Genomic DNA, 14,315 nt, shown 5'->3' with positions numbered 1-14,315 from the left:
TATATATATATATATATATATATATATATATATATATATATATATATATATATATAGTTTCTTTTATATTACTAACTACACCAGGTTTATTGGACTGTGTGTGTGTGTGTGTGCGGGGGGGGGGGGGGGGGGTGTTTGGGTTGGGTGTTGGGAGTGATAAATAAATAAAAACAAATAAAAAGTCTAAAGAACACCTTGAGGGGGGTAAACTTTCCCTTTAAATACCAAGCAGCACACCAGGAGACACTATAGGTTAGATTTGCAATCTGGGACATGACAGTGGGAATTAGCTCAGTTCGTCTTCTAAAGAAATAAAAAAACACAAATCTTATGTGAATTAATAATTGAAAGAGAGTTTGGAGCCTGGAACGCAGTAAATATTATCTGTCGCTTTACAGGATTCAAGTCACATCACTCATGTGTGTCACAAATCTTCTTCTAAAGTGTTGTGTCTCTTAGCAACATATATTAATTTAAAAAAGTGGAAGCACCTGACGAGTAATACCTTCTGCACTAGAGAAGCGGGGAGGAAGGTGCCAGGCAGGATTCTTCAAGGACACAAACTCTATTGTGAACCCTACAATACAACACTCCCCTTCTGGGCTGGGGATACTGCGGTGACTTCTATGGCACGAATAAGCCACCATGTCAATGAGGCCATGTTTTTGTTTTTTGTTTTTAAAGAGGAATGTGTTCAGTTCACTCCAGTTCAAGAAAAAGAAAAAAAAAAAGTGCAAGCCATTCTCCAAAAAGAAAGAGGCCCCCCAACAAACCTACGCATTCTCTTCAGGCTAGAAGGCACCTGCAGGAGTCCAGGTTCAATTACCTTTTTCGATGAAGCTACTATGGAACCACAAGTGCTCCCAACATACGCATAGAGGTTAGCCTGGGTGTCAGCCTTAGGAGCCGTATACTGATGGCATCTCCTCCAAAATAGGGATGCCTGGGGTTGCAGGGAGGTGCAGAAGCAGAAGGCCACACACATCTCTCCTAGACCTCCAGGAAGGACACCCATAAGGGCACCGCACTGTGACAAATCCAAGTGAATAAATAGGACACAAAACCCGGAACAATGAAAAAGACACACAAAATAAACAAGGCACCAAAGTGGCGGAGGGAACAGGTCTCATCGGGGCAGCCATCAAGCTGATTCCTCAGAACTAGCTTGGAACGCCCTGGTACACCTCCCCCTCCATGTGAAAATCAGTTCCTTCTCAGATCCAGACTAATAAGGACAGATACTACACTTGACCTTAGCCAAAAGGCCAAGAAGCCAGGTCATGTGCCCATGTATGTCAGGTCATCATGATGCATAGGGTACTGGTGTTGCCTGAATGGCACCACAACATTTAAGGGGCAAAGTGATTTGCACCACCAAGAAGCAAAGCTGTGGAATTGTGGAAATGACAGGACCGATAAACATGTTAGTTATATCCAAATGAGATTTTTTTTTTTAAATAAATATTGAAAATATCCAAATGTATTCAGTGTCGAGCACTTAAACGCATTGGCTTGCTATCAAAGAGATTCTTAGTTGTCTGAGGAATGTTCTGCCACGCTGAATACACTTAGGCACACCAATCATCAAAATCAGCTGCTGGCAGTTCCCATTCAAATTGCCCACCAATGATGTCCCAGGGGTGCTGGATGGAATACAAGTTCAGAGAAGTTTCAGGCCACGGTAGCACGTTTAGGCCACCGAGGCTGCGCACAGTAGCACAAACAATGGCTCCTGGGACACTTTGGAGTAAAGGCCGTTCCACTGGTTCCACAACCAAATCAATGTAACTTCAAGCTGTTAGTGTACTTAGAATGAAGACTAGAGGGTTCCTGCTCCTGTACCTCATGCTACCTTACAACATCATCTCTGGAATTGGACCAGTATGATGCTCCTTTATGAAGACCTCTTCATGGTGCTGCCTACATGGTCTCCAAACTATCATGGCATCTAAGACAAAATGACTCTTGACTGAAGAGGATAGACCTCCATTCCAGCCTTCATTGCTGTCTTGCTTTGCACCATGATAGACTTTTAAAGCGATAGCGTGAGGTCAATGAAGCTGTAGCTGGATGTCTGACCCATAGCACAGTGTCATGCAAAGGAGTTCTGATGGTTTTTGAAGACACTGTATGACGCCCTAGGCTTGGTATGTGATGCCCAATCTTACTTGTAGTATAGAATGGATCACTATGCACCATTCTACTAATATGACTCTACTCAACATAGGTTCACCTCTGTGCACTTCTGGCTGTCATTCAAGTTCATCGTTGGTCTCCTAACCAACTTGGACAAGCAACACTGAACAGAGCAGACATCTTGGCCAACACTCGTAATGATCTGCCAGAGTAATAAACCAAGGTGTCTCTCTCAGTTTGTGACAAGGTGCGATAACTGGACTGTCGAGGAACAGGATTCATCGCACCATCATACTGTACTGACTTCACCCGATTTGTGAGGTTCCATGTGGATGAAACACTTGTTTTTGATCGAGTTTTATACATTGAATCCCCTCCCACTTGCCACAGATTGGCGCTATTTGCTTGACGATACCTGCTACTTCCTCGATGTGTGTAACCTTATGGCTTGTCTTTCTTGGTGTTGCAGTTTCAGTGTTCAGGAGTGTATTTAGTTATTGGGGTAGGTTAGGGCCTAGTGGTAAAGGGATTGTCCCACTATTAAGACATATCCTGTATCCTCAGGGGGTCTGATGGCTGTGACCCCCTGAGATTTTCTATCAAAATTGTAGCCATTTCTGACACATTCTATAGACAAAAAAATGGAGTGGCAGTGCAAAAGCGCAACTGCGGATCTGTTCTGATGGGAAACTTAGGATCCTGTTTTTGAGATCTTTGGGGGTCCCAGCAGTCGAACCACCTGTGATCATACACTTATCCCTTATCCTGTTATAAGTCTTTATGTGTCATCAGAAAATTACCTATTGTTCAAGTATTTATGTTAAATATATTTTTAAGAACTTTAAGAATTTATTTCAAATTTCCCAGTTAATTATCTATATTATAAAAATTATATTGAAATCTTGCAGTTTCAGGATCATTCTGGCTACTAGGCCAGACTTAAGCTGAGACTTCCTGTTGTGTTCAGATGACTTCCCAGCAGTCTCTTCCTTAGCATCACAAATAAAAGTAACTGATAATAACAGTGTATAGATACAGTAAGGCACTATTGACAATAGCTGAAGCCCAGAGCTCGGCCTCCCCCTCCCTGTAGAATGACCTCTGGACAAGAAGCCACCAGTATAATAAATGGCACATGGCTGGTCGGGCCCTTTTACACGGTGGGCCCACAGGTTTGTGTTATGCCTCTGCTCTCTTGTTACTTCCTTTCATCTCCTTTGGTTTATATTCTACAGATTGAACTCTCCTTCCCGTCTCGGTTTGCTCTCCTTTCTTGTCAATACTTCCCAGCCTATCATTTGTATCCACCCATCTGTCCTCCTTGTGTCATATTCCCTTCCAATACTTCTCCAGTCTTCACATGTTAACATACCTCGCCCCAACAAATTCTCTTACATCTTGAACCATCACAAATACAACTCTTCTATTTCTTTCTTTACTCGTCCATCTTTACCCCCTTCCTTTCTTCTCTCTCCCTCCTCTCTCCAGACCCCCTCCCCCTCTCTTCGCTCCCCTTCACTCGTCAATCACTTCTACACTATGTTAACTTCATTCCCTCCTTCCTCCTTGTGTCTTATTTCTTTTTTTTCGTGTTATCTTCAGTCATCTGAGAACTTCATGTGCACCCTCGCTGCTTCACTACATTTCTTCTCACTTTATGGCCTAATCATACATTTTTATTTCAGCAACATTCTTCTTTTTTATTGTTTATTTACTTTATTTCTTTTCATTATTGCTTTCTTTCTTTCTTCCTTTCTATCTCTTTTGTTCTTTCTTTCTTTGTATTCTTTCTTTTTTCTTTATTGCCCTAACTTTCCTTCTTCACCTCCCTTTCCTTCTGCCTTTCATTGTTTTTTCTTTCCTTTGATTTCTCTTAGCACCTTTCTTCTCTTTTTTCCTTCTTTTTTCCTTTTTCCTTTATTTGCTTTTCTTCCATCTTTGCTCCCTCTGTAACTCTATCCTTCTTTCCATTTTTCCTTCCTTTTCCCACTTAATTTATTGCACTGACAGCAAATATTCCCCGTACAATGACATTTTCCTCCTCCCTACTCTTATCATTCACTTTCTTTCTTTCTTCCTTTCTTTCTTTCTATTTTTGGTCCCTTTTCCTTTTCTTTCCTTCCTTTTATTCAGTGCACTGACAGTAAACATTCTCCTTAGTACAATATACAATGCCATTCATATTCTTTTTTCCCTTTCTCTCTTGCTCCCACCCTAACTTTCTTTTTGTCTTAAGACATCCTTCCGTCTTTCTCTTCATCTTTCTGTCCTTCCTTCCTTTTATTCAGTGCGCTGACAGTAAACATTCCCGTAATACAATGTATAATGTTGTGCCCCCCTTTCTCCCCCTCTTCCTTCCTTTTCATTCTTTTATCCTTCATTTACTTTCTTCCGTTCCGTCTTTTGCTCCCTCCCTAACTTTCTTTTTGCCCTCGCCTTCTTTACTTCCTTCCGTCATTCTCTCCATCCTTTTTTCCATTTTTTCCTTCCTTCCTCCCCTTTATTCATTGCGCTGAAAGTAAACATTCCCCATAGTACAATGTACAATGTTGTGTTCCCTCCCTACCCCCCCCTCGCTCGCTCACAGTACATTCGCTTGCATCACTTTTACTTTCCAACCTTATCATATGTACTCTCTGCCATCTGTCCTTCTTGCCATATACTTCAGTATTCCTCCAGTCTCCTCTAAGAACTTCATGTATCAACTCCCCCTACATCACCTTCCATCGCCAGCACTCCCCAGCAGCCACTTTCACTTTTCTCCCCAGGTTTTTCACCCCCTTCCCCTTACTCTCCCCACTCTTCCCCCTCCTTCTCCCTTCCCTTCCCCTTGTTTCTCTCTTCTCCCACTTCCCCCTCCCCTTGTCCCCACTCCCCCCCTTTCCCTTTTTCTCCTCCCTCTCTCACTACTTCTTCCTCCCCTCCCTCCTCTTTCCCTGCCCCCTCCCTCTCTTGTCTTTTGCTAGAGCAAGCAACAAGGATTTGGAAGTAATGCGGTGCTGCTGCGTGGAGATTAGGACGAGACCTGAATATTTATGAGCTGGCTTGGGGGAAACTGCCTTGCACACTCACTGTGTGTTTACTTGCTTCTTTGTTCCTCCCCATTTCCATCAAACTTGAAACACTTTCTTCTTCTTCCTCCTCCTCCCGTGATACTACTACTTCTTTTTTTTTTCTTCTTGGATATACTTTGCGCAAGGAACCATAGATTCCATATTTTCCTTACCTCCTTATAAACTACTTGCACGGATGAAGCAAGATCCACAGGTAAATGCGGTTGCTTTTTTTTGTCTTTTTCCTGTTCTTTCCTCTGGTTGTGCCTTCTGGATTGGTTTGTGTTGTGATGGAGTACAGCTGTGCACTGCAAGGATGACAAACTTTATCAGCTTGGCATCTTTCATGGTGGGATCATGGCCATGGAAAGGAGTAGAACTCATCATAGTTCTTTGTATTCCATGGATATTTACAGGAAAGAGGTAGGAGATACTCATTGAGATCCATCTATCCCTATCATCAACATCTTTTGAGTCTCACCCGGTTGGGGGGGTGGAGGGTGGGACGACTCCCATCTTCCTCCGAGCTCCTGCATTTGGACCACCAGAACTCTTTTAGATGATTGTTGCCTGCAGTTTAATCTCTGGTATCAGAGGAAGAAGAAGTTCTTTCTCCAAGAGTCCATCTAAGATGAATAACGACACATCTGTCAATGACACATCAGTACCATCATGTCCACTCATGTCGGTCATATAGACTCATTCTCACTTTGTCAACACCCTACAAAAGTGTTTGATTCCTTCACAAGCCCCCCTGTCAAGGTTGTTGAGTTCACCGCGTGCTCCATTTTCCTCTCTAACCAATACACTTACACAGGACTACTAGTTACATTGCTTTTTTTCTTTGGCTTCTTTTTTTTTTTTTTTCTACTAGGCGTCCATTTTGAGTTGGTCGACATGTTTTTAGCAAGGTGTAAAAAAACGTGCACTCTTTGGATGACTTTGATTAGAGGAGGTGGTGGCGGAGAAGGTGGGGGGGGGAGGGCGGGTGTTTATTTCGAGAGTAGCTCAGCAGCAGATGGGTGTTGGAAGTGCCCCTTTATTGCAGATTGCTGCGGCAGCCCATCCATTGAGCACTTTTTCTTTTCCTCCTCCTCTCTTTACTGAGACACTTTTCTTGGCATGACAAAGTTAACTCTGCGCTTGCCAGTAAATAAACAAATGTCAAAAATAAGTAAATAAATAACGACATAACTTTACTGAGCACTGATATAGTAAACAGGTGCCGTGACTAAGAGTGCCTACACTTAAGTAGAGCGTAAGTTGCATCCTATTTCTATCTCGCTATGTGTAATAGTGCGAAGGGGGGGGGTTAGTATAAATTTTGCCCACCTGTCACGTCACAGCAATCTGTGTCCGTACACTAGCATATTATTTGTATACCAGGAGACATACTTGCTTGCCAGAAGTGTAGTTGGTCCCCCCTCCCCACCACCACCACTCTTTTCTAGCCCTCCTCCCTGATTGTGCTGTGCCGGAAATGGGAGGGGGAGGCAATGTGTGTTGTGTGGTCGTGCGCCTTTCAGCACCATGGACAGATGCCATTGAAAAAGCTTTCTTCTTCTTCCCCTCTCTGTGTAGTGAAATGCACAATCTGAACTTTCACACTGCGTCTTGTAGACGAAACCGCTAGTGCGTTGTGTGCTTAGAGGGTCCTTAATAGTTGACCTGTGACACACTAGGGCGAATTAGTGCAGCTTTCATATTTCTTTCCAGCCCCCCACCCCCCTCTTTAGAATGAATCGATCGAGCTTCCTTCGGAATGCAGCAGTTTTCAGCACCAAACTTAAGACAGCTCCTTTTCCTTTCTACCCATCCTAATCCCCCCCATCTCGCCCTTCCACCTCTTCCATCACCCGGGGGGTCCTCCATTTAAGCTTCTTTTCCTACTTCTGTTCGAGTTTGGAAAACCTTGTCATGGTAATGTGGGCTTGTCAGCACTCTCAGTTTGGTAGTGGAAGCTTCCATTTTGTTGCCTGGAAAGGGGTGTTGCTTTTTTTTTTCTCTCTCTCTCTCGCTCAACATGGAGAAAAGTCTGCAGAGTTTGAGCTGGGGGATGGGGCCCCATTCATGCTGAACATTACCATTTTGATTGCTTTGATGCCATTTTTGGAGGGGGGGGGAGGGGATAACATCCAACCCCCCCCCCCTCCTCCTCTTTTTCCCTTCCACCTTCTACTCACGCAGAACACAAAGATGTTTAATCACCGTATGCAATCGGAAATCAGATACTTTTCTTTCTTCGCCAAACAAATCTGTATGAGAGGCGAGCTGTTGACTTCGTCTCTTTTCATCGGCGCAGATTTATTTTTTTTTAAATTCTTTCTTGACTGCAACAATGCAACGCCGGTTCATCTGTGTATAGTCCGCTCTTTACAAAGCACATCTGCAGTCATTTCTCCTGCATAGTACATGCATACTTCACACCGGCGGTATATGCTATGGAATCCTTACCAGCTCCCCTCCCCCCACCTCTATATATATATATATATATATATATATATATATATATAAAGTATACAAATATCGGTGCGGAAGCACTTGTCTTTGATCGAGACGGGACTGTAGTCTACTATAGAGCTTTATCTTTATGCGCACATCAACAATTGTAGAGTTTAACAAGTTTATGGTTAACAACATTATTAGCGTTATGGGGCGGTATTATTATTATTGTCATTATTATTATTATTATTAGGCCTTGATCGGTCTGTTTTGTGTCAGCGTGAGAGCTGCAGTCCAGTTAACATGTCTGTAAATAAAATTTTCTAAGTTTATATTTTTTTTTCCGCCTTTTTAGGTTCCGCCGTATTCCATCAGCCGCCGCCGCCGCCATCATGGTTTCTTAGTTTATAGAACTGCTTGATAAACTGTACTTTGAGCGATTGATTTATCACGAGACATTATCATTCAGTTCATTGCTTCATTTTTTTTTTTTTTTTTCATTGCTCTATAAATCTCATTGGCCGAGGTCTAATAATCTGATGCGCGTTGTCATTCCCCCATCCCTGTACTGACTTAATTCTTGTCACACACAACATGCAGCCTGTTAAATATGGAGCTCGGAGGAGATAGGGCTGCAGCATCGGTGGTGGTGGGGGTGGTGGGTGGGGGGGGGATTGAGACCTCAGCTGCTTGTTTGCATTACATATTGCCTCCGCGATATTACCTTCACCCTTTGTTTTACCTCTGCTTTCTGGTGTTTGTCGAAGTTTGCGCAGTTTGCGGTGGCTGCGGTCACTTTTCAGGAGGATCGGTGACGATAAAGTTTAGAAAACGTCTTTGTTGCCCTAGAATAAGTTTGCCCTTTAGACCCGGGTTCATAAATGGATCTTTATTGCCTTTTTTTATCTTGTCAGGTGTCGCTCTATTGCAGTGGTCCCCAAACGGTGGCCCTCCAGATGTTGCAAAACTACAATTCCCAGGATGCCTGGACAGCCAACGGCTGTCCAGGCATGCTGGGAGTTGTAGTTTTGCAACATCTGGAGGGCCACAGTTTGGGGACCACTGCTCTATTGTATACAATGGTGACAACATATTGACTGTATCATCTAGGTGGTTTTACTTTAGGCCAAATGTCCATGTTTTTTCAATTTTTCTGCAAATGTGGCATAAACAAGAAGAGATTAGAGGTGATTTCTGGCCTTGGATGGAGGCCGCAGATGTCCTATATTTTACCTCTATGGGGCAATTTGACCAAATAAGGAAATCCAGCCTTAGGTTGTATGATACCCTCTAAGATGCTGCCATACACATGCAGTTCCTAGATAATACTGTCATATGGTGCACAATATCTAAAGCGCCTAGTTATCAGTTTCATAACAGCATCATGCAGCATTTTATGACTATTATTATAGTGTGCCCACAAAAGGTGCCATATAGTGTACAGAGGTGTATGCTATACAATGTGCTAAAATTACTAGAATTATAAAATGCTGCCCAAGTTGTACCATACATGCATATATGGCATTATATAGTGTTTAATTAGTAGTAGTATACAGTGCCTGCAAACAGCGACATAAGGTGCCCACAAATATCTGTACTTTACAGTCTTTTACTACCTGTACTATACAGTGCCTGCAAACAGTGACATTCAGTACCCAAATAATGCCATACAGTACTCAAATATCTATACTATACAGCGTCTAGTTACGAATATTATACAGTGCCCACACACAGTGACCGCCATACAGTGTAGAAATATCTATGCTATATAGTGTTTAGTTACTAATATTATACAGTGCCCAAATAATGCCATAAAGTACTCAAATATCTATACTATACAGCGTCTAGTTACGAATATTATACAGGTCCAACACACAGTGACGCCCATTGTCCAAGTGGCGCCATATATCGAACAAATATCTATACTATATAGTGTTTAGTTACTAATATTATACAGTGCCCACAAACAGTGACGCCAATTGTCCAAGTGGCGCCATATAGTGTAGAAATATCTATACTATATAGTGTTTAGTTACTAATATTATACAGTGCCCACAAACAGTGACGCCAATTGTCCAAGTGGCGCCATATAGTGTAGAAATATCTATACTATATAGTGTTTAGTTACTAATATTATACAGTGCCCACAAACAGTGACGCCCATTGTCCAAGTGGCGCCATATAGTGTAGAAATATCTATACTATATAGTGTTTAGTTACTAATATTATACAGTGCCCACAAACAGTGACGCCCATTGTCCAAGTGGCGCCATAGAGTGTAGAAATATCTATACTATATAGTGTTTAGTTACTAATATTATACAGTGCCCACACACAGTGACACCATTGCCCAAGTAGTGCCATATATCGAACAAATACCTATACTATATAGTGTTTAGTTACTAAAATTATACAGTGCCCACAAACAGTGACGCCCATTGTCCAAGTGGCGCCATATATCGAACCAATATCTATACTATATAGTGTTAAGTTTCTAATATTATACAGTGCCCACAAACAGTGACGCCAATTGTCCAAGTGGCGCCATACAGTGTAGAAATATCTATACTATATAGTGTTTAGTTACTAATATTATACAGTGCCCACAAACAAAGACGCCCATTGTCCAAGTGGCGCCATACAGTGTAGAAATATCTATACTATATAGTGTTAAGTTACTAATATTATACAGTGCCCACAAACAGTGACGCCAATTGTCCAAGTGGCGCCATACAGTGTAGAAATATCTATACTATATAGTGCTTAGTTACTAATATTATACAGTGCCCACAAACAATGACGCCCATTGTCCAAGTGGTGCCATACAGTGTAGAAATATCTATACTATATAGTGTTAAGTTACTAATATTATACAGTGCCCACAAACAATGACGCCCATTGTCCAAGTGGCGCCATACAGTGTAGAAATATCTATACTATATAGTGTTTAGTTACTAATATTATACAGCGCCCACAAACAATGACGCCCATTGTCCAAGTGGTGCCATACAGTGTAGAAATATCTATACTATATAGTGTTAAGTTACTAATATTATACAGTGCCCACAAACAATGACGCCCATTGTCCAAGTGGCGCCATACAGTGTAGAAATATCTATACTATATAGTGTTAAGTTACTAAAATAATACAGTGCCCACAAACAGTGACGCCAATTGTCCAAGTGGTGCCATACATCGAACAAATATCTATACTATATAGTGTTAAGTTACTAATATTATACAGTGCCCACAAACAGTGACGCCCATTGTCCAAGTGGTGCCATATATCGAACAAATATCTATACTATATAGTGTTTAGTTACTAAAATAATACAGTGCCCACAAACAGTGATGCCCATTGTCCAAGTGGCGCCATATATCGAACAAATATCTATACTATATAGTGTTTAGTTGCTAATATTATACAGTGCCAACAAACAGTGACGCCCATTGTCCAAGTGGCGCCATACAGTGTAGAAATATCTATACTATATAGTGTTAAGTTACTAATATTATACAGTGCCCACAAACAGTGATGCCCATTGTCCAAGTGGTGCCATATATCGAACAAATATCTATACTATTTAGTGTTTAGTTGCTAATATTATACAGTGCCCACACACAGTGACGCCCATTGTCCAAGTGGCGCCATACAGTGTAGAAATATCTATACTGTACAGTTTTTAATAACCTGTATTATTTATTGCCCGCAAATAGGGTCATACAGTGCCCAAGTAATGCCGCATAATGTACAAATATCTATATTAAATAGTGTTTAATTATTAGTAATACACAGTGCCTGCAAACTGCGACATACAGGACCCAAGTAGTACTATAGAGCAGTGGTCTTCAACCTGCGGACCTCCAGATGTTGCAAAACTACAACTCCCAGCATGCCCGGACAGCATACAAATATCTATACTATATAGTGTTTAATTACTAGTGTTATAGAATACCTACAAACTATGACATACAATACCCAGGTAGGGCCATAGAGTGCACATATATCTGTTTTTGTATTTTTTTTACTATTGTTTTACAGGGCTCACAGTGATGTACAATGGAAAGTAGTGTAATAAAGTGTAAAACTATTAGTGTTGATCATTTCCACAAATGTGACATACAGTGCTTAAATAGCGCCAAACAGTGTACACATATTTATACCGTATAGTGTTTATTTATAAGTATTATACAGTGCCCACAAATGGTGATATTCTGTGCCTAAGCAGTGTTATACAGTGAACAAACATCTATACTACACAGTGTTGTATGAACAGTAGTATACAGTGCCCACAAATGGTGACATATAGTGCCCACGTAGTGCCCTCCAGTGTACAAATATCTATATTATACAGTGTATTATAATCAGTAGTAAACAGTAGTGATGAGCGGCATTGCCCATATTCGAATTCGAATATATAGACGAATATTCATCCTATATTCGCAATTTTCGCGTATTCGTTATATTCGCATTTTCGAGGAAGAAAACAGTGAGGGGGTGGGCAACTTTACTATTGGTTGCTAGGGATGTTGTTGATAACCTCTGACAAGTGTATTTGCATCATTCTAATTGGCCCACAAGTGAAAAGAAGGAATATGCGAATATTCACATATGCGGGAAAAAAAAGTGAATACTCGTAAATTTTGAATATATTCGCAATATTCACGAATTTGCGATATTCACAATAAAAATTTGAAATGCGAATATTCGCGCCCAACACTAGTAAACAGCAGTGGCGTACATAGAAGAAGGGGGGTAAACGGGCCTGCGGCCATGGTATGTACAGAAAATGTTGTCACCCCCCTCAGTGACTGTGGCCGGCCAGTAAGATGTCTACACAGTATACTACACAACATAACTCCCCCAGAGGTCCCTGCTTCCCTGCTGGCAATTCCACCATCTTTCTTCACCTGTTGGGCAGGTAAATTGGTCTATACCGCCAGTTTTTACTTCCTGCCGGTAGCGAGCAAGACATTAGGTTGGGTGACACCATGGCAGCATAATGACTTCCTGCATGGTGGTGTTACCTGGGGGGCGGTCTTCACCCCCCTAAAGCAACGCTACTGACACAAATATTCATACTATACAGCATCGTGTACTACCCGAATACCAGTGCCATCCAATGCCTAACCACTGTCATCTGGTGTACAAATTACCACATATAAACTAAACACAACTACCCTTGGGGTAGTAAGAGGCCAATTTCCAACAATACACTAAACCCCAGGGCCTAAGCCCGGGATAATGAAACCCCTATTGCTAACCCCTAAAATATAACTTTTATTAAATACGGTACTAATAAAATATCCCAAATATAAATTAAAACCGATACCAGGTGTACCAAGTGCCTATATCATCAAGATTAAGAGAATAGTCTCCACTATTTCTCCAAAAGTAGCCCTGCAGTGGCTATTTATATAGAGGGTAACACACCATTGCCACCATTGCCTCTTGAGAAAGCCGCGGAGGCGGCGAAACATGTAGAGGCGGCAATAGTGTTTGGTTTTAAGCGGTACCAATTACCACATATGTCCCTCTTTTTGTCCATCCAAAAAGTTGGAATGCATGCGATCAGTGAATAGTTACCATACAGCACCCATATACCAGGTAGGGGGAGATTTATCAACCCTTGAGCAAAGGAACAGTGGCACATTTGCCCGTAGCAACCAATCAGATTCCAGCTTTCATTTTCGAGTCCTTTTTTTTTTTTTTTTAAATGAAAGCTGGAATCTGATTGGTTGATAAATCTCACCCAAATAACAGCACCACACTGTATACAAATAATGCTGCCATAGAAGGTGCCTAAATAACTATGCTATAAAGTCCTCTTAATAAGTAATGAAGGGCTTATCTGTCTTTATATTGGCTCATGTGCCATTGTGTATTGCATTGTATGTGCACTGGATATATACCGCTAAACACGGCCTTGTGTAATTTTTCATTGGAATTCCATCATAATGCGGTGGTGCCGCCATAATGGGGTTTATAAGAGATCGGTGACCATCTCGCCATGAATGGCCACCTTAAGGGTTGGTGTGTTACTTATAGTGCGTGTATGTACCATTGTAAACTCTGGACTTGCACAGATCTTTACTTTAATGGAAGATTCATCAAAACCTGTGCAGAGGAAAAGTTGACCAGTTGCCCACGGCAACCAATCAAATTGCTCCTTTCATCTTTGAAAAGACCTCTGAAAAATGAAAGTAGTGATCTGATTGGTTGCTATGGGCAACTGGTCAACTTTTCCTCTGCACAGGTTTTGATAAATCTCCCCCACTGATTCCAGTAACTCACAAGCATTATACTATCCTAACTATGAGTCAAACAAAATGGCCGCCAAGGACTGTCATGGTGCCTAGTAAACATGGCTGACTACTTCTATCTATGGACCATGATGGCACCGAGATTTCCTTTATGATATGTTGTTATATGTGCTGAATAATAGAATAATAATAATAATAATAATAATAATAATAATAATAATAATAATAGAATAGTAATAGGGAGGGACTCAGGGGGTGAAACTTGTTTGAGACAACCACAAAAAGTTGAAAAAATTAGTTTTTTTTATGGGGTTGGTCTTCTATTTATCTATCTCATATATATCTATCTATCTCGTATCTATCTATCTATCTCATATTTATCTATCTATCTATCTCATATCTATCTATCTATCTCATATC

At 41.2% G+C, this 14,315-nt stretch overlaps 1 protein-coding gene and 1 pseudogene across 2 annotated transcripts in view; one reads left to right on the top strand and one right to left on the bottom strand.

Moving 5' to 3' along the window:
• Positions 1-1,118: 1,118 nt before the first annotated feature.
• Positions 1,119-1,277, bottom strand: LOC130267974 (U2 spliceosomal RNA; annotated as a pseudogene).
• A 3,849-nt stretch (positions 1,278-5,126) lies between these two features.
• Positions 5,127-14,315, top strand: part of PHF21B (PHD finger protein 21B) — a 122,554-nt gene continuing 113,365 nt past the window's right edge. For both annotated transcript variants that reach the window (XM_056517436.1, XM_056517435.1), the window contains exon 1: positions 5,127-5,403. In XM_056517436.1, the coding sequence (XP_056373411.1) occupies positions 5,386-5,403 (18 nt within the window). In that variant the 5' untranslated portion in view covers positions 5,127-5,385. The remainder of the gene's footprint in view (positions 5,404-14,315) is intronic.

This window comes from Hyla sarda, chromosome 4 (assembly GCF_029499605.1).
Source record: "Hyla sarda isolate aHylSar1 chromosome 4, aHylSar1.hap1, whole genome shotgun sequence".
NCBI lineage: Eukaryota > Metazoa > Chordata > Amphibia > Anura > Hylidae > Hyla > Hyla sarda.
This window is presented reverse-complemented; position numbering and strand designations above follow the sequence as displayed.